Source organism: Rousettus aegyptiacus, unplaced genomic scaffold (genome assembly GCF_014176215.1).
Source record: "Rousettus aegyptiacus isolate mRouAeg1 unplaced genomic scaffold, mRouAeg1.p scaffold_m13_p_9, whole genome shotgun sequence".
Classification (NCBI taxonomy): domain Eukaryota; kingdom Metazoa; phylum Chordata; class Mammalia; order Chiroptera; family Pteropodidae; genus Rousettus; species Rousettus aegyptiacus.
The window spans coordinates 6,818,788-6,842,220 of NW_023416312.1; the positions used below are offsets into that span (position 1 = coordinate 6,818,788).

General features: G+C 39.6%; 2 protein-coding genes and 1 long non-coding RNA gene across 20 annotated transcripts in view; 1 reads left to right on the forward strand and 2 right to left on the reverse strand.

Moving 5' to 3' along the window:
- Window positions 1-7,722, reverse strand: part of PHKA2 (phosphorylase kinase regulatory subunit alpha 2) — a 73,221-nt gene extending 65,499 nt beyond the window's left edge. For 9 of the 10 annotated variants that reach the window (XR_004952767.1, XR_004952766.1, XR_001597178.2 and 6 more), the window contains exon 1: window positions 6,944-7,409. Coding sequence is in view for 6 of the 10 variants with exons in the window: in XM_016146932.2 (XP_016002418.1) it covers window positions 6,944-7,021 (78 nt within the window). In the remaining 4 variants the exon portion in view is untranslated. Of the gene's footprint in view, window positions 1-6,943; window positions 7,410-7,591 lie in introns of those variants that run through there. The other variant, XM_016146902.2, reaches the window with a different exon arrangement.
- The window catches only part of LOC107511989, a 179,149-nt gene continuing 163,411 nt past the window's right edge, over window positions 7,696-23,433 (forward strand). Inside the window, exon 1 of the long non-coding RNA XR_001597182.2 lies at window positions 7,696-7,751. This is a non-coding gene — a long non-coding RNA (uncharacterized LOC107511989). The remainder of the gene's footprint in view (window positions 7,752-23,433) is intronic.
- ADGRG2 (adhesion G protein-coupled receptor G2) overlaps window positions 11,537-23,433 on the reverse strand; it is a 99,386-nt gene continuing 87,489 nt past the window's right edge. For all 9 annotated transcript variants that reach the window (XM_016147000.2, XM_016147008.2, XM_016147018.2 and 6 more), the window contains 5 exons: window positions 21,438-21,537; window positions 20,300-20,583; window positions 17,950-18,051; window positions 16,869-17,021; window positions 11,537-13,336 (listed from right to left, as the gene is read on the reverse strand). In XM_016147000.2, coding sequence (XP_016002486.2) covers window positions 13,152-13,336; window positions 16,869-17,021; window positions 17,950-18,051; window positions 20,300-20,583; window positions 21,438-21,537 — 824 coding nt within the window. In that variant the 3' untranslated portion in view covers window positions 11,537-13,151. The remainder of the gene's footprint in view (window positions 13,337-16,868; window positions 17,022-17,949; window positions 18,052-20,299; window positions 20,584-21,437; window positions 21,538-23,433) is intronic.

The window sequence follows — 23,433 nt, forward strand, 5'->3', positions numbered from 1 at the left end:
TATCCTAATACATTTTCCCACAAGTAGTATATGAAAATTACCACTTCTCCACAACCTTGTCAACACTTAGAATTGTGCTTTAAAATTGTTGCCAGTGTCAGCCTGAAATCATTGTTTTAATGTGCCCTACTTTCTCAGATTACCAGTGAAATGACTCATCATTTCATGTGTTTGTTAGTTTCCTTTACTGCAAATTGCTTGTCTATATTGTAGAATACAACCACAGAAATACATAAAATTATTATAAATGATGAAGGAAGTCAACTTAAATGAAACTGTGAAGAATGACCACTTGGACTTAAAATATCTTTTAGTTATCCTGGCATATCTCTTTGCTATTAAGCAAAGTAATGAAAAGAGAATATTTACAAAACTAGAAGCTAAACAATGATGTCATCTGCTGTGTAATCAAACTGAAACAAGCGCTCAAGTATGACCGAAACTTGAATCCAACCAACTATGTAAGTGGCTGGTTCACTAAAGACTCTCGGAGGATTAAGTTTCTGTATTATTTACTGCTATATAACAAATCACCCCAAAACTTACTCTAAAAATTGAGAACTCTAGTTCTAGTAGTTTTCGGTTTTCTATGGGACTTATATCTGTAAACAACGATCATCTCTATACCTCTCATTTCTTTTTCATGTCTGTCACATGGCTCACAGTTACAATGCTGACTACAAAGGGCAATAGTAGGGATCCTTGATGTTCCTGACTTTAAAGATATTGTTTCCAATCTCTCACCAATACATCAGTTACAACATTTATAGATTTTCACATTATCCCTTATAAGGAGAATAAGATTCTCTTGAATGTCTACTTTGTTGAGGTGCTTTTTAAAAATCATTAACAGATGCGAAATTTTATCAAATGCTTTTCTACACGTATTGAAATGATCATGCCATTTCCCCTTTAATTAATTAATGTGTCAAATTACAGTAATAGATTTTCTTACAGTAAATTTCTTTGTATTCTTTGGTAAATGCCACTTGTTATGTATATTTTTATACATTGCTGAATTTTATTAGTATTTTATTACGTATTTCTGCAGCAATATTCATAAGTAAATGTCCTCCATAATTAATATTCATAATTAAATGTCCTCCATAATTATTATTTCTCATTATGCCTTGTTTGACCATAATATCTTGGGATATTGGCCATTTAAAAGGAGTTGGGGATTATCCCTCTATATTTTATCTGAAACTATTTAAGATAGGGGTTATATGTTAATCCCTTGTCCCCTCTCACTCCATTGTACTTGCCAGGCAAAATCCCAGCTCTGGTTAAATCTGACTCTTTGCCTGCTCTGGGGATGCACCTGTAAAGCTGAATGCGGCTGGAGAAAAATAGCCTTGCTGATTGAATTCAGTCAAAATTAAGGACTCCTCATGTTGTCCAATAGTCATACCAGAAATCCCTGTCCCACCATTCTCTTCTCCTCTCTCTTCAAACTTCTGATAACTTCTCCCTATCTTCACTCTTGGCTGATGGCTGTGCCTCGTGTTTCACTGAGAAAGTAGAAACAGTTAAGAGAACATGGTGTCCATGTACCCTGCTATCCCTCTTGTTTCAATGGTTAAACTATCTGTGCTCCTCTCTAAGGTTGTCCACCACGGGTATGCTACATTCCAGCCCCTCTCACTCACTCGAGGACTTAGCTTCAGTAATTCTCACTCTGCTTCTCCATCAGTCTCCCTTGGCGATTCCTACTCATCTGGATCTCTCCATTTTTAGAGAGCTCTCCTTTGAACATCATCTCTTTTCTGTCTACATTTTCTCCTGTGATCTCATCCAGCCTCATGGCCTTTAAAACACCACATATGTAACAATAACTCCCAGGTTTTTATCTCCAGCTCAGGCCCCTCCCTTCACTTCTAGACATATACTCAACTGCCTATTTATATTCTACTTGGATGCCTAATGGGCATCTCGAATTTCATCAAACTCCTTATCTTCCTCCCCAAACTTGCTCCTCTACAATTTTCCCTATCTCAGTAAATAGCATAAGCCAAAAATATTGAAGCGACTCTTGACTTCTCTTTTTGCCACACACCTTATACCAATCCACCAGGAAATCCTGTTGTCTTCATCTGCAAAATTTTCCCCCAATTTCACCACTCTCAGCTGTCCCCACTGCAACCACCCTTGTCCAACTGGAGAAAATTCCTAATTGGTCACCCTGCTTTGTTTTGTGGCTCCTTACAGTCAAATGTTCCATGCAGCTGGTGGAGTGTGTGGGGGTTCAGAATGAGCCACCCCAAGATGTCCCTCAGTGGTATACAGATTACCTTGAGCCAAAAGAAATTTTAGCTTCAGGCTCAAGAGAAATTTCTGCACCTCCCTCCTCCCAACTACCTAGAAGAATTTGAATTAGAGGCCTTGTCATAAGAGATTATCTGAGATAACAACTTTTGACCTATCTATAGGGCAGGGCAAACTTCTATTTACTAAATATCTGCACTTATCATCCTGCAATGACCCTTTGAAGCCCCCAAAGGTGCCTTCCCTCATCCCTAGCTCAAGATGTCATACACTTCAACCTCCCTTTATCTCTCTGAACCTCTCATGTATGCAGGGTCTTTCACTCTCTCCTGTATGTGGGGTTCCCGTGTGTAGAAGGTTAAATCTGATTTTCTCTTGCCAACCTGCCTCCTGCTGATTTGATTATTTGACCAGCTGAAAAGAACCAGAGGAGGGAATGAGGGATTTTCTCCCTTCCCTCCAAGTGATTTTTCTCAAACATTATTCGGATGCCACTCATCTGCTCAAAACCCTCTCATGGCTTCCCATCCTACTCAGAATAAAAACCAAATTCCTTTCCCCTCAAAGATAAATGGACAAATAAACCTCTAAATGTTCTATGGTCCTAGTCTGTAAACTCATCTTGGATTAGGATTTTTTCTTTGACTCATTCAATTGAATGGTTATAGGTCTAATTAAGATTTCATTTTTTCTTGAGTTAACATTGGTAACATTTATTTAGAAAACTGTCTATATTTTTAAATTTACTGCCAAAACAATTCATAGTATTTTTTCCATTTTCTCCTAATATTGTTTATTTATCCCTTCTCTCCCATCATCATGCCGGTTTACCTATTTATTAATTTTTTCTAAAAAAGTTTTTGGTGAATTATATTTTTATCATTTAGTAATAACATTCTTTATCCCTGATAATATATATTTTTCAATTTCAAAATCTATTTGATGTTACTATAATTACAATAATTACTTTCGGTGAGCATTTGCCTAGTATATCTTGTCCCGCTAAATTACTTTCAACCTTTCAGTATCCTCTGTTTTAGGTTTCGTCTCCTGTAAACCATATGTATCTTTCAAAAAAAAAATTTTCTATTCTCTGGCTAATCTAAGAATTTACACTTATTATGAGTACTAATATAATTGGACTTGTTTGCATCTTCTTGTTTTGTCCTTTATGTTAACTATGTTTTGTTTTTTTGCTTCCTTCTCTCCCCACGCACTCATTCTTTTCCTTCTTTCTCTTGGAGTGATCAAATTTTCTGTTTCTCCAAAAGTTACAAATTCCATTTATATTACTTTAATGGTAATGTTTAAATATGAACTCCTGACTGAAAACAGATAGCACCTCTATCCTCCTTCTTAACATGGTAAGGGCCTTAGAATGTTTTAACTCTAGTCTCCTCCCATTCTCCTGCCACGTTATTACGTTCCATTATTTAATTATATCTTTTTTAAACTTCCCCCCCCAAATTAGTCTTTATTATTATTACTATTTGTGCTATTGTTCTATGTTTTAGTTATCCCATTATTCTCATTTTAAATTTCATTGCCATTAAATATCCTGGTCTCTTAATTATCTGCTTTTTATGCCAAATAATCTGCAGTTACAGTAAACACAGCCTCTATCATTATTTTTCTTTCTGAGCCATATTCTCTTTGTACTTAACACTTTTATGAATGAGCCCTCAAACAGAACTTATATCGAAGAAATGCACAAAGTTAGTATTTCTTATCTGGGCCAAAATAAATCTAGGAATTGCTTTTTTTAAAAGTCAATGAATGTTTGAAAATACTTCCTAGAGTATATATTTATTCTCTCTATATATATAAAATCAAATCTGCAAAAGGACCCTTTTATAAACATAGCTCTTTCCTTCTTTGCCTTGAAAATTTAAATAATATTTAGCAGCAAGTATATTTAGCAAATGACTAATGGAAAAAATATTCTTTTTCACAGATACAGGAAAAGGAATTAGTTGATGTGCTAGCTCATATGAACAAACTATTGCCTCTAATAGAAGAATGATAATTAGTTTGAGATATTTAATACTGAATGATTTCTAACAAGTGAAATCCATGTAAGTTGATCTTGATTTAAAAAGCAAATCGGAAACAGAGCTCAAAGCTTGTAGCAGCTGACATTGAAATAATGCTTCATAAATATCTGCACATATCTACAGTAGATGGGAGATACAGCACAAACTTAAGAAACCATTGTTGCAACTCATTCATTTTTTTACTGTGGTAAAAATATGCATAACATAAACTGCTCAATCATTTTTACAGAGTGGTTAAGTGATATGCCTAAGATCACTCAGAAACGGTGATGAAGCCCTAAATGGGGTAGGGCTCTACTACTGTGAAGACTAGTTGTTGGGGCAGGATGGGTGCAGGGTGGAAGAAGGTGGGAAAGTAGGATAGTACACGTGTAGGCTCATGGATTTCCCAGCAGAACCATTCATGGAGCATTCTGGTTAGCCAGCAGAGCTTGACAGTGCAGCCAGGAAGAGGGAAAGAAGGCAAACAGAAAAGCTTCTCACCAGCTACCCCCAAAATAAATATGACTGAAGGCTCAGACAACTTTTTAATCATTAAAATGTTAGAGAGGAAAGTCCAATGCTGCAGATTTGCTTTAATGAGAAGATAGTTCTTTTGCCCTTGAGGGATGGCAAGCCTGGATCAATAGCTGGGTCATTAGGATGGCTTAGAGCCTGCAGGAAGACTTTATCACCAAGGACTTACGGGTACCTTTCATTTGCCTGTAGCACTGCTTGATGCAAAAGGAACAAAAATAATGAGGTCTCTATGCTTAAGGATCTCATCACATCCATGGGAGACATAATTATGTTCAAAGACCAGAAAGCAATTAGTAGCTGGATCAGGGCCTTCAGGAAAGGGAGATCATGGGCCAGAGTGGTGAGGTAAGGACATGTGGCTTGGGTATGTATGGCCTATATCAAAGTCATAACACCGTCAAGAGCACTCACTACTTACTGATTGCCTATTTGGTGCCAAACACACTGGGCACAAATTTTTTCTTCGTAATACTTCAGTGGGGGCAGGTGTTATTTTTTAAAGATGACAGCATGGACGCACAGAAGTTGAGTGAATTCACATTGTTCAAGGCAGAGCTAGGGATTTAAACCTAGGAACCAAGCTTCATCGGTTCTCCTTAAAGCCCCTTCCATCACAGTAATGAAAGGAAAGGCCTTTCATTGGATTTTAAAACTTTGTAGATGTAATTATATTTCAAAGAGGAAGGAAAAATAACCTCCATTCACCTGTCTACTCCTTCAGTTCTCACCTTGAACATCATCTCTTCCAGGACTCCTCCCTTGCTCTGCTAACTGGGCTAAACTCCCAAAATAAGAACCAACGATCCTTCATGTGCAATTTCAAAAGCCAATAAGCTCCGAAAATTTTAAGTGTTTTCATAAGTTTGCAGCAAGCTCATTGGTAGCAAAAGATGACCTGAACTGATGTGAAACTATTTTCAGTCTTTACTTTTCCTACTCAGTGTGGATATTTATATTTTGATGTGGAAATAATAATGTGTTTGATTAAGGGGAGCTGTTGAGACTCCACTGCAGTCATTATAGAATGCATATGTACATTACCTTTCTAAAATCCAAACATTTCTGACCTGCAAACACATCCAGACCCAGGGGTTTCAGACAAGGGACTCTGGACCCTATGCATAAATCTCACTGCACTACAAGCATTTATTCTTCTGTGTGAGCCCAGCACTCAACAGAGAGCCTTGCATATAATAGGTACACAATAAATATTTCCAGAATGAGGAAACAAGGCTAAGAAATTGGTTAAGAAGGGAAAACGGTCAGTGGCTTGGGAGGAACCATGGCTCCCAACTTGCAGGCCAGGCATCTAACCGTGGAATGCTACTTCCTTCTCTGACAGGAGGGCCTATAAATAGTTGCTGTTGATTGAGGGCAAGCAACATAGCTGCTGTCTTCACTCCGAATAAAAATAGTCCAGTTGTCTTATATGATGGCCCCACATATAACTTTAGCCCCAAAATACAAAGCAGCAGCCATATTCATACCTCAGACCACAGGGGCAGCTTCTCAGGTGTCCTTGAACTTGGGAGCAGAAGATCTGCTTTTGGGTCTGACCCTACTAAATGCAGTAACCTTTTTGGCCCATAGTTTTCTCATCTGTAAAACAACAACCAGAGTGAGCCCCAAGGCCCTTACTGGTGGGTCTCTAACAAGGTGACCCATAGGGAGGGCAGCAGCACTCACTCCACACTGGAGAGTAGGATGCAAACCTTAGGAGCTTCTTCACTCCGGTCTACTGTCCTCCAGGCCAGAGTTCACTGTCCTCATTCGGTAGGCTTTGTCTAATCTACATAGATCTGTCTCATCCAAAAGTAGCCAATGCAGAGAAACACATTTTGAGCCCAGAGCATCTAGGGGGCTCTTTCGGTCTTTGATCCCAAAAAGTGGGCAAAAAATTCTGTGTAGAGTAGCCACACAGTCTTTCGGTCCCCTGACTGGTAGAGAACAGGATAGGAATGGTTGGGGGAGGGCGGTAATCACAAGCCAGCAAAAACTGGATTTAAAGAGGAAACCTCTTAACTGCAAAGTCTCCGAACACGAGAGAGGAACTGGGTAGGAGAATGAGTGCCCCCAGAGGGCAGCTCGGGATGGTCCCTCCTCACCTGGTAGCACAGGATGGTTTGCTGCACCAGCCGCGCGTAACCGTCCAAGCGGACTCCGGAATTGCTCCTGCTCCTCATCTCCGCGATGTTCCCGGGGCCGTGGTGCCACACCTACTGCGCGGAGGTGGGACGCCCGGGCTGCGGAAGTCAAACGGGCCTGGTTCCCAAACACTCAGAGCTTCTGACAATTTTCGTGATGGAGCCGGACGGTCGTAGGTCTGGACTTAAAAAATGATAGAACCAAAGTATGATTGGAAAACAAGCCAACCAGAGTTTCGCACGGCTGGAAGGCGAGGGGGCGGAGACAGGTGCTGGCGCTCTGGCAGCCTCGCCTTGACTGGGTCCCGGGCGTCCCGGCAGAAGAAGCAGTGCGACTGGGTTCCGGGCGTGGGGCGACGATACCCCCGCCGAGCCTTTTTTGTCTTCCGGCGGTCGCGAAGAGGCCCAGGGGCGGGCCGCCAACTCTATCCCATCCTCCTGCCGCAGCCCACTCGCAGCCCCGCCCTGGTCCCGCCCCCGCCCCCGCCCCCGCCGCGGAACGGAACCCTCTGAGTCGCGGCCCAAGGGGGAAGAAAAAAGAGGTGGTCCGTAGGAGCGCGGGGAACCTGGCTCCGGGCGGGAACCAGTTTACCTTCCTCAGCCCCCTACCTTCTCGCCGTCCGCCGACCCCAGCGGAGGCTGGAGAAACAGATTTTTCCTCCGTGGCCGCTCTGACGCCCTGGGGCTGGCCCAGCCCCGCCCGTGGGCCCGCCTCCGGCTCCGCCCCGGGCGCGGAGCGGAACCCGCGGAGCCAGGCCTGATGAGCAAGGTAGGCGAAAGCTCCGATAGGGCCCCAGAACTCCTCAAACACCCTCCTAGCGGCCCCGCCTCTCTCTGAGGTGAGCTCACAATAGCGTCCCTGACCCCGCCCTCTAGCCCCGCCCCCAAGCCCTTCTGTAGCGAAGCAGAACCTTTCGAGGTGTGGGTGAAGGACCAGCTCCCCGCGAGGGACAAGACAGTTGTGAGGAGGCTCCCGGGATGAGCTGCCAATCTCACCAGAGGCGGGAAAAATAGGCCCTCCCACTGTGGCCGCCCGGGCGCCGCTTCGCTAGGGATCGTAGCCCAGCCTCTGGCCGAGTCTCCGCCAAATTGCGGAAGCCGAGTAGCGGCGTCCAGTCGTGAAGAGAAAAGGGGTGGCTGGGACAGGGTCCCCAGCGCCACCAGCCCCACCCCTAGTCGCCTAGACGATACTCCCCCGGCTAGGCCTTCAGTTTCTCTCCTATAGGTCTACAACTTGCAACTTAGCATTTATTTTTCATGGCCCATAATTACCTACATTTCACAGTCTTTGGCCCAGTATTGATTTTCCTCCAAAATTTGGCCCCATGTAATTCCACTGGACAATTCCACTAATGTCATCGGTTCCGTAAGCCCTTCGCTGGTCTTCATGCCTTTACTATATGCTTGACCCATTAGTCCCTTCCCCTTTTCCTCCATGTGAAGCCTATCTAAGGGCCCCCTCAGCTCCTTCGTCCTGTTGACCCTCCTCATTCTCTGAATTCCCATAATGATTTCTTTACTAAGAGCTTGGGTCTTGGGAGTCAGTTCAAATTTAGTTTAAATTCCACATCTGCCATTCAAGTGGCGTGAACTTAGGCATTCTGTTTCAAATTCATTCTCATCTATAAAATGGAGATAATAATAGCACCTACCTCCTAGGGTGGCTATGATTAAGCATGTATGAAGCACTTAGCACCGCGCCTGGCTCATAGAAAAGTACTTTTAAATCATAGGTGTTTTCATCATCATTTGACGATAATGTATTGCCTCATAGTGTAGTTTTTTTCCTGTGTGGCATGTTTTTCTAACTGGATTGCAAAGTACTCATTGAAAGTCTTTGGTATCTCCTACCATGTCTGGTACAGTGTTGAGCATATGGTTGTAGCTCCATTAATGTTGAGTGAATGAATGAAAATCAATCCTGCTCAGCTGGGTCCCCCTATGTATGGTCCTTAACCAAGTTCATTTAAAAAATTCCATAATATAAATCTGTGTCACTCAGCTAAAACATCAGAACCCTCATCATCTCACGTACTTGTTTTCTTAATAATCTGGGTGACTTTCTTAAATTATGCAGCAATCTGTGTGATGTGCCTCCATGCTATTAATCTAGGGATAAATAAAAGTAGATTTTAAGTTATATCATTAAGTCTCTTTTGGAATCCGAATATGTACTCTTGCTAGAACTCTCGTATATTTTTATGTATCTAGAAGCTGGGATCATTGCTTCTTTTCATTACTGCTTTTGTTCGCATTGAGTTCTTCAGGAGTCCATTTTGCAGTCATGGGGGAAATAACTGATGCCCTTGCTCATTACCTGGCATTTCCACCCAGTATAGAAACATTTTCAGTTTCTTGATCTCATTCTTTGTAAATTTTGCTATACACACATATACTCTTTTCATTGTACTGCCAGCTTACATTCTTAGGCTTTGGTCTATGCTTTAATGCATATTATAGAAGCTATATTTTTTAATAAGGTTGAAATTCAGGGATAAAACTAAAAAGGAAGGCTACCACTAATTAGCTTTTAAATTTCTAAGTGAATTTTAGTGATTCATTTTGGACTAGAAGTTGTGCTATATAAAAATCAGACCTGTATCTTAGTATCTTCATTTTCCTAGATACAAAACCTCCATGTCTTGGTCTCCAAATCCATGAAGCCTTTCTCTGGTTGTAACCCAATAGAAACCTGTCTCCAGGTCATTTCTCAAATTTTTGTCAAGAATCAGATGAAACGTGATGGAGTATGTTATTGTTTCTGAAGCTGATTCATGATCCTCATAAAGTTGTAGACTCAGAACTAGATCCTGGGGTAGCACCATGTAATGACTTCTCTGACCCCAACCAAAGGGTCTATCCATTGGCCTGCCACAGGGACTTCAGCCAAGGAAGTTCCCGAAGAACAAGTCAGTGTCCAAGGCAGAATCCAACAAATGTTTCTCTTAGCGGGTTCAAGTCTTTATAGAAAGCACTCTATCTTTGATACACAGGAGAGGGTTCTTTCTGAACCAATTTGCTAAAAATAGCCAATTAGCCAAATTTAATTAGTTCTATAACAATTTAGTTGACTGGAGAGCATTTTGTTTTCCATCACAATATTTTAAAGAATGTTGAATTTGCCTCTGCTCTAGCTTCCTATAGCTACTTGGAGACCAAGAAGTAAAGAGAGGAAATACCAAGGATTATAAAATCTCTTCACAGTGAAGAATATATTTATAAATATATTTAAAGAACATATTCTCAAAGAATGTATTCAATTTTTGTCTGCTCCAACTTTTTGATGCCGTACCTGGAGACCGAGGTGAAAAGAAAAAAGAATATACTGATAAGAATTCTTCTCATTTAAGATGATGTTCTTATGACCAGTCTTTCCTTTTTTCTGTCCTCAGACACCTGTAGCAGCAAGGAGCTAAAGCAGAGACAAACTGAATAGTCCTTAAAATGCTGTTATGGAGACAAACACTCAAGTGACAACATACAAGTCCATTTGGTAAATTGCTCATTCAGTAAACTAGCTCTTTTTCGAAGAGCTTTTGGCCTTCAACAACCTAGCCTGCCTCCTAGGTGACCCTGTTAGACACAACTCTGTATCCCAAATGAAGCTATTTCATCATTTTCGCTGAGAGCAATCATGATGCTACTCATCGACATTAATAGTTACTTTAGGGATTAATGGTTGCAGTGTATTTTGGGAAAGAAACTTCAGCGTTCTGAGGAAATACTTCTTCAAGTACAGGCCACTGCTGTGATACTCCTTGCCTCCTCATATTGCTATCATTTCTATTTCTTTCAGTAGTCTCAGATTGTGGGACTAATTTTAAACCCAAAAGAGGATGCTTCTCACGAACATTCTCTCTGTCCTGCCCCTTATCTGTCTGAAGTGAAAAAATAGATGAGAATTTGGCTTAAGGACCACAGCCCAGACAAAAACACAATAGGAAAAATAAGGTAAGGGGGGAGCAGGATCTAAAGGACACTGGACATTGCATTCTCTTGTGTACACTTTGGTTATATAATCTGCTTTGGGATATTTAGTTTCTGAGATCTCACCCCTAATCTAGAGTATTTTACCACCTTCCTCATCAGTTTAATATTCAACATCTTTGAGGCAGCTGAGCATCATGGAAGGAGAGATTGCAACTTTTGCAGAGTTGAGGCCAGCTTCCCCCATTTGAGGCTCCCACATGCTAATCAGCTCCCCAGAAACCCCAAATCCTGGCCTTACTTTCTTGAAATCCTGCTATTTGATGCTGAGGAAGCAGACAGTTGGAGGAGATCAGAATTTGGGGCTCATGTGAGCCAATGGCAACATGTATTAAAGAGGTAATCTTGAAAGGATAAGGGGGAAATGAAAGAGAACTCAGAAACCCATCTGATGAGAGAACAATCCTTGCTCTAATGTCTTAGTCACAGTGTGCCTGCTGTTTAACAAAGGACGATACTGTCGTGGTCATCTTAATCAGGTCTGTCCTTCCACTTCCATGTCATGCCTCTAGGGAGAGAGATTGTAAATATTTTCTCTTTGTGAAAGTTTTCAAACTTAAAGGAGTTAACTGTAAATTTATTTTGTCAATTTTAACATTCTGTTGATTTTAACATTTTGACAATTTTAACATATAAATACAAGACATAAATCAGAGAACAAATATTGCAAAGGCAAATCAGCATTCACAGAAGTGTATTACATTATTACTATGGTTAGTCTGGGATACAACATTCACTTGAAATATATGCGAGGGAACCTCAGTGAAAGACCTAACTAAAGGGTTTTGAAATGTTCCTGATAAGGACACATTGAGGTACTGCTTAAGCAGCCGTACGTGGGAAGCAAGATAGACCCTCTATAACTAAGAGCAATCAGGGTTTGATGCATATGGAAACAACAGCATTGCAGGATAGTTCACCATTCCCAATAGCTATTCCCCCTTGTTATTATACACTGTTTGAGACTAGAGATCTTTTAAACATAATTACAGCTCTGGCTGGGCCAGAGTGTACCAATCATAACAATCAACAAAGTACCATGTAGTTGCCTTTTAAAGAACAGCAATATTATTTTTTTCTTTATATACATTTTTTTAAAAAAAGTAATCCCTACTCCCCTTTTCTGAAAGGCTCTTGGGATTTGAGAAGTGGCAGTGTATGTATCTCCTCCACGTTCACAATTTTCCTGACATATAGTCTAGATTATAGTTCTATCCCTTTCTGTGGCCAAGATATTAAGCTAAGCATCTTGGTGCAGGTTCCATAATTTGATGATTAGGGATGAGGTCAGAAGATGGGTATTGGTATTGGATGTCATGTATCCAGCTGTATACAGGTCGCACCCTGTACGAGAGAGTGAGTGGGACTAAAATATGGCCCACGCTCTCTTTGCCAAACCTTGAGCCCATGGAGCTATGTCTTTCTGGCAGGGGCATCTTTTTCTAACTTGCTCAAAGGCACTGTGTGAGCTAATTGTGGCACTGTCTGCTTGCATTTTTCCAGTCTGGCTAGCATCATTATTTCCTGATTTGGGTGAAGTTTCTATATTTCACATCCCATATAATCTCCAAAAGGAGCTTTAGAACTCACTGAATTAGCAAGGGTTTTCTTTTTCTTTCTTTTTTTTAACACCTACAGCACCTGGTCTTCCTAGGTGGTCTCCCATCTAAGTACTAACCAGGCCCGACCCTGTGGGTTTTCTGAATTATCACATTAGACACAATAACACAACCATGATTCTACAAAGAAATAAATTTACACGGTAGAAAATAAATACAAAAAAAATGTAGAAGTAAGATTTTTGACATGTAGGTCACTAGAATTTAGCTTATTTACAACAAAAGCATGCACAACTAAACTCACCAACAGGCTGGAAAGTCAACAGTTGCTTTATATGATGTTATCAAAGATAACATAACATAACTTAACCTCTAAAATGTGGCTGGAAATGAACTACTTTTATTTTCTTTAAATGAGTCTTATTTAGTGTGTTGTTTAAAACCATGGTAAAACATCTTGGTTTCCTCTTCCAATAGTAACCACTGCCCTCAATTAGCTTATGTTCCTCCAGAGGTTGCTGAGTATAAAATTAGTTGATTTTCATACATCTCACATTGTGGAAAAGATAAAATTGGACATCGTCACACTGTCAAGCATCATGCTGTGATTTTAGAAAAAGGAATCACATTTGCTCAATAAAGTGTAAGCTTCCCCTTTTTGAAGTCCTTCTGAGAGCAATACGACTTTTACCATTGCAGGAATCTTCTTTCTCATTAAACACATAGTGTTTTCCAGTGAAATCATGAAGGCACACATCTCCATTCTGAACACTGAAAGAAACACCATTCTTTTCTGTAGAAGCATTCCCTATATAAAGAAAAACAAAATTGGTGTCATGAAGTTTCCACAGAAAGCATTTAAAAAACAAACATCATTTTATTCTTAAGTATACACACATAGAACATGTTTTTTAAAAAATGTTTATGATATGTTGTTATATTTTATTTTCATTATTTTCCTAAGTCCACTCAAAGTAAGCAAAACAAATTGGAGAATGTTTCCAAAACCAGTCTCTATGGCAGTTTTAAAAAATGAAATTGTCAAAATATAAAGCAAAGCAATAGATTCGATTTTAAAAGGCCCATTCCTAACTCTAGTTGAACATACATAGACTTGAAGTAGCAGCGTATGTATACTACAACCAGCCTAATGTAATATTCTGGTCTCCCCCAAAAGGTTCAGGTTTATAGAGACCTCCATGTGTCCTCTTCGGGTTCTTGGTTCCCTAAGAGTCCTATAAAATAAAACTTTGTACCAGAGAAACCTAGAGTAACAATGGTCATGGCAAGAAAAAAAAATCTCTTATAGACTAAACCATCCCCTCTGACTAAATCAAGATAGGACTGATGTCTAAGAGGAAACCACCAATTCCAGCCTCAGAATTCAGGCCAGAAAGCATCTGGACATCCAAGAGAAACTGTGATTCGGACTTGGGCCTTCACCCCAAGCAGACTCTGAATTGTGTGTATGGGGGAGTGGGGTGTGCATAGCAACTGAGACCTTCTAGCTACTTGGCATCATCCTTCTAACCATTATACCATTGGAAGACAATGTAGAAAAAGCTGAATAATAAGCCCGTTTGTTAGTTCATGCCATAATAATAATAACAGTGCTGCAAAATTTATACGTATTATCTCATCTATTACCATATGAGATGGGTCCAATTATTATCCCATTTCACAGACGATGAAACTAAGGTTTCAGAAATTAAGTGCTTTGTTTAAGGTTACATGTCTCAGAAGTAATGAAGTCAACACATGATGTTTCTTCCAAATTGTAAGCTTGTGGTCCCATGTAACAAGTGATATGGCTGCTGGTACATAAGCCTCTAAGGCAGCTCATAACGGAAATTTGTAATATTCACACAAACTACATGATGGATGTGGTTAACACAGCTCCATCTCTGATACAGCTCGAATAAGGCATGTGCCTGAGGCAGCTGTCCTGATTTAGGCATTTTGGTTTGAGGACATTTTTGGTGCAGGAACAATGTTACCTGGTATAATAAAGCATTAAATTTCCACTTTCTTTTTTGAAACTGCCTATCCCATCCCTTGTCCATTCCAAATCCTGGTGTGTGGACCGAGGAGTCAGGGATGGCCATCTGATGTGCATTTTATATGGCATTAAACACTTGGCCATTTGCGTGGCCTAAAATGCACCTCTACCCTCACTGTTAGGCAGCAAAAATAGCTCTGCCAAATCAGCCATGTCAAATAGCTGTGCAAATTGTGCTGCTTCCATCAAATCTGACTCCCCAAAAGATAGCAACATGTTGACAGGCTGGGCAAGTGAGGCTTCATCTCTGAGCTCTTTCTAGCATATGGGAAAATCTGGCTTTTAAGAGCTCCAAACACTTCTACCCAAGCCAGAAGACTTTATTGATATGTTGTGGGATTCTTCTGTTTTTTTTCCCCCCTTTATTTCATTTTTTAAATTTTATTCAGTTTATTGGGGTAAATTGGTTAATACAATTATATAATTTTCAGGTGTACATTATCATTTGACATCTGTATATTCTATCATATATCTACCACTCAAAGTCCAGTTTCCTTCAGCTACCATATATTTGATCCCCTTTACCCACTTCACCCTCTACATATCCCCTTATATTTGACCCCCTTTACCCCATCTACCTTCCCCCACCTCCCCCACCCCACTAGTAACTGCTACTCCTCTGGTAACTACTAGTATATAGTCCATGTCCATGAGTCTCTGTCCTGCTCATTTGTTGCTTTTAGGTTTATATTTCACATGTAAGTGATATCATGTGATTTTCAACTTTTTCAGTCTGGTTTATTTCGCTTAGCATGATTATCTCGACGTCCATCCATGTTGTCGCAAATGGCGGTATTTCATCTCTTATAGCTGAGTAATATTCCATCGTATATATGTACCATGGCTTCTTTAGCCAATCATCTATCGTAGGACACTTCGGTTTCTTCCATGTTCTGGCCACTGTGAATAATGCTGCTATGACCATCAGTGTGCAAATATCTTTTTGGAGATTCTGAGGATTCTTGATGACTCACCTCACACCTCTGATTTCTCTACTTTGAACTTGTGTTCTCATACTAACTTATAAATCAGCCTTGTTTGTCACTGCCTCTACTCTGTTTACCTACATTGAGTCATTCTTGACATAGCCATTTAGCATAGAGGCTAGAGTTCTCCCCCAGTATTTACAATAAAGAGCTAAGGCCGTGCTGCAGCTCCTTCTTCTCTCATACGCAATGGTTCTCAATGATGGGGCTGTGGGGAGAGATTTTACCCCCCAGAGGACATTTCTCAATGTCTGATGACATTTTTGGTTGTCATGACTGGGGGTGAGTGGGTGGGTGCTTCTGGTACCTTGTGGGTGAATATCAGGAATGTTGTGAAACATCCAAAAATGCACAGGACAGCTCCCCACAACAAGGAGTTATCTAGCCCCAAATATCAGTTGTGCTGAGGTTGAGAAACCTCAATTTAGAGGCATCCTATGGTATTTTAAAAGTCTATATAGACCAGCAGGACCTCCCATCTTTGGGAGGTTGGAAAACTATTGGGTAGGTATATAAACCTTCTCACAAATGTATTGGAATTTGTCATGAAAATAACTAATACTCTAAAATGATGAATAAAGGTGAATTCTCTAGTGAAGGAGAAAGTATGCCAGCAGAATTTAAGTTTTTATAAAAATGTAAATGATATATTAAGTCAAAGAAGATAAAAATAGATAAACTTTTATGAGCAATGAACAGCAAACTCTTATGAAAGAAAATATAATGGAAGTTTTATCTAGAAATGTCAGAATTAATGAGTAAAGGAAGTATAATAGCAATAATCTGTTCATATTGGTGACATACCAATTCAGGTCACAGTATTTTATATATTTATGCAATGTGGGCATTGTCATAAGGTAGCCACACTGTGGAAAAGAATGAGCAAACTTGACAAGCAAAAAATAAGGTTCAAAAGTGTTAAGATGTGTATGAATCTAGATGTACTAAAAATTGATATAATTTTATTAACCGTTTTAGGTACTACTTGCACAGAAATATTACAGCACTGAAGTGTTTGAGAAATACTTAAATCAGGGTTTGCAATGCTAAAGCTTTTAGGTCATCATCAATTCTCATAACAAAAAACTAAACCTTAAAAAAAAACAGTTGTTCTGGTATTTGCTCTAAAGTGAATACATTTGGATTAATAAACATTCTCTTTTATAAGGGAACTATACTTTGACCCACTAGTCATATACAGAATTATTCACTTTGCTCAGCAAAAATGCCATTAAAGAATAATAACACTTTAATAAAACACTAGCTTGAAAAATACTGTATTGAGACATACATACCATTCCCACTCACAAGTCCTGAGCAATCATTATTCACTAGCAGCGTGGTCGAGTGGGTAGAGTTACTGTTTGACTGTAGGGAATTTGAAGAACTGGACACTCCTTGATTAATAGTCTGTTTCTTTAAACCATTAGTAGCAGTTTTACTCCAGTCTACAGCAAAATAAACATTACAGAAAAAATAGGGCAGAATGTCGAAGCTCAAAGAGATCACAGTATGACTCACTCCTTCTAGCAACTGATCTCCCTCTTCCATATCTTACAGAGAAGTCACGCATATCACAAGTTTGTGTGATAAAATGTATTTTCATTTAAGACTATATACATTTGTCCTTTAAATGACCGATTAAAAGTAGCCTATATTCTTTTGGAACTAAAGGCCAAGCTAATTTGATTATGTCTATAAATACCCTCTTAATTAGGTAATACTTTGGACAGAGCCAAGGACTGTCTTAACAACACATATCAACCGTGTTGTGATGAGTCATGGTTCTTAAATCCATACAAATGACTGAACTACATGTACTCCCATTTTCTGAAAACAGATCTTGTGCAACCAGATCTTTGTAGTACTGCAAAGGTTGTATTCATGGGTGGTATTCATGCAAAAGGAATTTAGTTTTCAAATAGTACTTAATTTTTCTTCTTTTCTGAAAAATGAGTTATTTGCTCTACAACCTAGCAAGATGTGAAAATACTATAACTTCAGAATAGCCAAATGTATGCTAAAGCTTGTATGCAAGGTTGAGTCAAGACTTTAAAAGTTATGAAGGTGAATATTAAGAATTATTTTGGGTAAATGGGAAACAGTTCAAAAGGAAATAAATTCTAAAAATGTCACTGTTGCTTCGTTCAGGAAGAAGCCAGCTATTATTAATTGCTCACTAAGTTCCCAGATATGAGTAATTATTTTTTAAATTAATTCATTAGGTTTTTCCCCCCTAATGTTCACAATCAATATTTTCTATCGAGCAGTTTCCATTCATTGTTTTGGATCTGATAGCCCTTTGGCATTAATTGCTTTGAATCAGCCTTTTCCTCAAAATTTAAGAGAAAGGGAAAAAGTAAAGTAAATCTTTACCAGAATTTTCAGCCAGCCGTAATTTTCCACAACAAAGATACCGCCTCCATTGCTTTCTGACGTTCTCTTTTGCTACGCAGTAAAAGATGAATATGAAAAATCCTATGGAGGGAAAAAACCCACGATATGACGAATTCCAAACTAAGATCTGAATATCATGAGCTTCCTTTGCACAAAAGATAAAATATTTGGCAGCTATAGGCAAAGTAAAATTCTGCAAATTGAAAAAGATAAGTCCAAAGTCCTGGGAAAGTTTGCTATAGAAAGGCACCCTGGTGGTGGGGGGAGAGAAGGGGGGTGCTCTCTTTGTAAGATAAAAAATGCTTATAAAAGGAATGATAACTCCACATTTCCAAAATTAAACTAATTGTCTCTCACATTCCTGTTCTTGGCCTTCCCGATCTTTGGAAGTACAAACCATCCACCGAGAATGCCAGCTTTGTCCTAGGCTCCTACCTCCCTGGCCCTCCATATTTATAATCGATTTCCAAGTTCTGTCAAATGCCATCTCCTGCACTGTCTCACATCCCTTGCTCCTCCTCTCAAGCCCTGGCCTGGGCTTTCCCCTCTGCCTCCCAAACCTGGGGCAATGTAATGCATCCTCACCTGCCTGCCAGCCTTCCTATAACCTGCTCAAGGAAATTCACCACTAGTATCCTGGCCAGGAAGAAAGCAACACTAGCCTTGAATAGACCCTCAGACTCTACGTCCTTGTCAAGAAGGCACAGGACTCACCACCACTCAGCCTCATGGCTGTGACTCCTCAAGGATTTTTCCAACAAATATTTGCTGAACGAGGGGACACATTTGGAGTTCTCCCTCTTTCCAACCCCCAATCTATCTACTTTAAAATCTTCATTTTAAAATACCAGATTTGCCTTTTCAGATGCCCATCCTAAAGACTGATATCTTGGATATTGCACCCCTTTGTTCATTTGCCACTCTGGGTGGCTACTCTTTTTTGCATTAGGGAAGAAACAGCATGTAAAAGAGAGATCAAAATGGGGACACCCAAGTCCCAAATCAGAGCCAATACATCTCTCTATTAATCAACCCCAAAGCCCTGTAAATTCGGTTCCCTTTTATCAATGCAATAACATATTCCTTCTATCCATTCATATTCTAATGAAAAGACATTCTGGAGAAATGAAGAGAAAGAGGCAGGTTCAGAGGGTAGGTATCTTGCTTTAATTTTTATAATTAGTGTGATCTGGGCATTTTTTTTCCTCTTAATTACTCTTTTAGCATCCCAAATAAAACTTCTCTATTTAATATTATTTAGTGCAACACCTGGATATACCAATTCAGGAAATGGTACATTATAGGTTAAAATGAACAATTGTGTGTAACCAAAAAGCATATTAACTGGCTCCCTCCAAATAAAATAAGAACTAGTAGCCAAGTTAAGCATTTGAATTCAATCTCAGGTTGGGATGTCTTTGAAAATGAATAAAATGATCTATTGCCTGATAGAACTACAGGGAAGATGCTATGGGAGCTAAAAGCAACGGAAATGATGAAAACAAGTAGATGAGAATGCAATTTAAAGGTATCCCAACAGAGGATTTGGAATAAAAGAAAACTGAGGGACCTAAATTATTGTTACTGTAGTGTAAACTTACTCGGCTACTCGGTTTTTAATGCCAAAGTACTGTATTTCCACTGAAAATTAACCACAGCTGACAAGTTTTTTATAACACTGGTCTAAAAGAATTAGTAATTTGCGTTTCTGAAGAATACAGCTAAGAGGGTTCAAAATGACTACAGCTGCACTTCATTAACAAATGGGAAGCTCCGAAGTAAGGGTGACACACAAAGCCTGACCCTTTCCTGCTGTACGTCCCAGCAGAGCAACTTCTCAGGATTAGCCACTGGGCCAGGCTGCTGCCACTTGGGTCTGTCTATTGACTTCACATTTATCATTGTCTCCCAATCAAACACAGACCTAGAAGGCAGAAGTTGTGAGACCTCACAGGGACATTTACGGCATGTGCACTTTTCTGTATGGATGTTCTATTTCAATAAAAAGTTAAAAAAAAAGAAAGAAAAGTAAGGAACCAAGTGATGGAAGAGTAATTGACTCCCAGAAAGAATTCCCATCAGGTTCTCCTTATATGTTCCCTCTGAGGAGATGATGGAAAAGGAGGAAAAAAGTACTACTTTTTGAATTTAGTGAGCGCCTTTCTTACAAGGATCTCAAAGCACCCTTTCTCAAAGATAAATCTGTTTTTCAATGAATATATCTTAAGCTACTGAATAGGCTACTTTGCAGATACTCTTAACTTTTAGAAGTGATATTTTTAAGTTTGACTGAGATCATTCAGTGCAGACTTAGTGCTGTGGAACTTACCTTGTAAGGTGTTAAAAATGGCAAAGAGATACATGAAGATGATGTTAACTGGTCCCCAGGCAAAGAAGGCAAAGCCCCAAGTAATTCCCAGTAAAAATGTAAGGCCGGCAACACTTCTGAGGTCTTGAATACTGGTTTTTCGCTGGGCTCCCAGTTGCTTCTTCTTTTTGATTCGACAGAGCTGAACCAGGACCACAATGAACATGCTGACATTCAGCAAAAATATCACACAGAAATATCCCACAACTGTAATATAGAATACAGCATTGCTATTGATCCAGCAACTGGAATTTGGAGGAAAAAACAGGGGAAAACATATTACAATGCTGAAATCTGGTTCAAAATGATACATTGACTTTATATCATTTTACTGAAACATTTCCTATGAATACAAAAGAAAAAAAAACACTGTTATCCACAACCATTCATACCTTTAGGGGAAAAATCTAAGTTTATTTTAAGACACTTAGTGATTTAAAGTATTTACAAATTATTTTTTGAAAACATTCAGGATTTTACCTCCTTTAAACCCTAGTGACTCTATTCCATGAGTCTTTACTAACAGAATGTAACTGGTATTTCATTTTTATCAGAGGCTTATAAAAGTATTTTCATTCTTTTTTATGGCCAAGATGGCTGGGTGGAAAAGGCGAAGGGAGGAAGAAGTACAAGATAGTCATGGGATGTAAAGTACAGCATAGGGAATATAGCCAATAATATTGTAATAAATACGTATAGTGCCAGGTGGTTTTTAGACTTATCAGGGGATCACTTCATAAATTATATAAATATCTAACCACTATGGTGTATACCTGAAACTAATATAAAATAATATTGAATGTCAACTGTAATTAGAAAAAAATGTATTTTCAAAATACTTCCTAATTTTTTTAATACCTAAGTAGTAGTGTAGCATTTACAATTTCAAAATACTTCCTAATTTTTTTAATACCTAAGTAGTAGTGTAGCATTTACAATTACTTTATCTCATTACATATATAACTGTGAAGGCTCTATAAATGTTACTGGCTTTTATTAGGATGAAAGCAGGAGTTGATATGCTGATTAGATTCTCTACTTTCTTGGAGAATTCTATTTTCCAGTTCACTTAACATTCCCTCTGGGGCTTTGTACTCACAAGTCATCAGGTGAGCCATTAGGGAATTTCCCATAGGATCCAAGCCCATAGTTATCTGGGGATATAGTCAGGACAATGGTTACAACCACGGCTGGTACCCCTGGAAGATGGGAAACATCAGTCACACATAGGTCCTAATAACCAAAGGTGGTGAGAAGAAAGAATAGAGATCACAGTCTATTTTCTTCTGACAGCAGGGAGTACTGAACTGTTCACCAAACCCAGTTTCTCTTCCTCCTTCGCACGTAGCTGGATATCTACCAGCCTCCCTTGCAGCAAGGTGTATGTGACCACATGACTAGGTCTGGGCCCATGGGATATGGACAGAAGTGATCTGCTCCACTTCTAGGCCTGTCCCATAAAAACCTCCCGTGAGACCCTCTACTCTTTTCTCTCAAATTCAGGGCATCCTTAGAAACCCTATCTTGAGGCAGAGAAGAGTCTGCAGCAGCTTAGATCCTAAATAACTGCAAGACCAGAGACCCCTGTTCTCCTGCTAACTGGACTGAGCATGAGTGAGAAATTATCTTTCCTGAGATTTCACCATTTGTCCATGATAGCGAATAGTATTACCCTTAACTTGTACATGCCTGGAATGTAGTTTTAAGGGTCAGGTGGCAGGCAAAGTGAAAAACTCCAAAATGTAAACAAAATATGAGTCATAATCGACTTACTAGGATTACCAACAACTCCCGGCAAATTTTTCATTATGAACTTGAAAGCCCTCGACTAATTATCTGGAACCCATTGATGGATTGAGGAGCCTAACTTGGTTGATTTGGGGGTGGTGACTGCCACTGTGCTAGCTCTCTCAAGGGCCCACAGGCACTTCCACTAAGAGTAGGCATAATGAGAAGGCTCCCCCCAGGTTAAAATGGTTTTTGGCTGGGAAGGAGTTCTTCTCACCCCTCTACCCCATCACCCTCCACCTGACCCCAGGCAGACACCACATACTTTGTGCACAGGGACCAGCCTGACATCAAATCTCAAGGCCTCGCTTGGTATATAAAAAAACAGTTCATTCTCACAGACAGGTTGGGGTGCCTGGTACAATCTAACATAATATTTCATTTAATTCTTTTATATTTGTACCTTCTTGAGACACTGACATATGATGACTTCTAAAGCAAGATACTTTCCAAAAAGTAAGATAATGGGGGTGGGGAGCTAGTCCTTGACAAGGGAATCCAACCTTTCAAGATTCTACAAAGAAGACAGAATTTGTGCCAAGTGTCAGAAGCAGTGACTTATTTTTCTGGGAAGAAGTAACTTATCTTTTTGGAAAAGTAGTATTCTATTATTGTTCACAAAGATATAATGACAGGTGAGGTGACAAGGGTGGTAAAGGGTCTGCGGTCCTGTTGTATAGGGATTATTTACCCTGAGGAAAAGGAGGGTGTTTAGGAGAGATGGTGGCTGTAATACAGTGGAAGGGATACACATAAGAAATCAGAAAGCCAGCCTCAGCTGTTCTCCAGCTGAGTGAATCAGGGTAGGTCACGTCATCACATTGAGCTGGTTTCCTCACCTGGAGGTAGCAAAAAGCTGCCTTGCTAACCTCACTGACTTGTCTTTCATGGGGTTACTTGTGTGAAAATACACTGAAAAATGGGGCATTATATATAATATCATACATTACTTGTGAATTGTCTAAAGGACTTTTTAGCAGAAGAGATGTCAGCTTATTATTATTTTGCCTGAGAGAGTAAAACCAAGACCACTGGGTAAATGCCAACAGAGAGCCAAGTGAACTTAATGGAAAAACAGAACTATGGAGCTTTAGAAAATTGTTATTGACTGCCCTGTAAAGGATTAAAAATAAGACAAACCCCAAATAAAGTCACTTATGCTAAGCTCCATGTTACCAAACCAAGACTTAATTACAGTTTTGGCTCTCCCAGAAGTAGAATCGTATACCTGTCAATCAAGAATCATCTTAGGTAATCTGCCTGATAGACCCATACTATCCCCTATAGGCAAGTAACCTTGCAGTAAC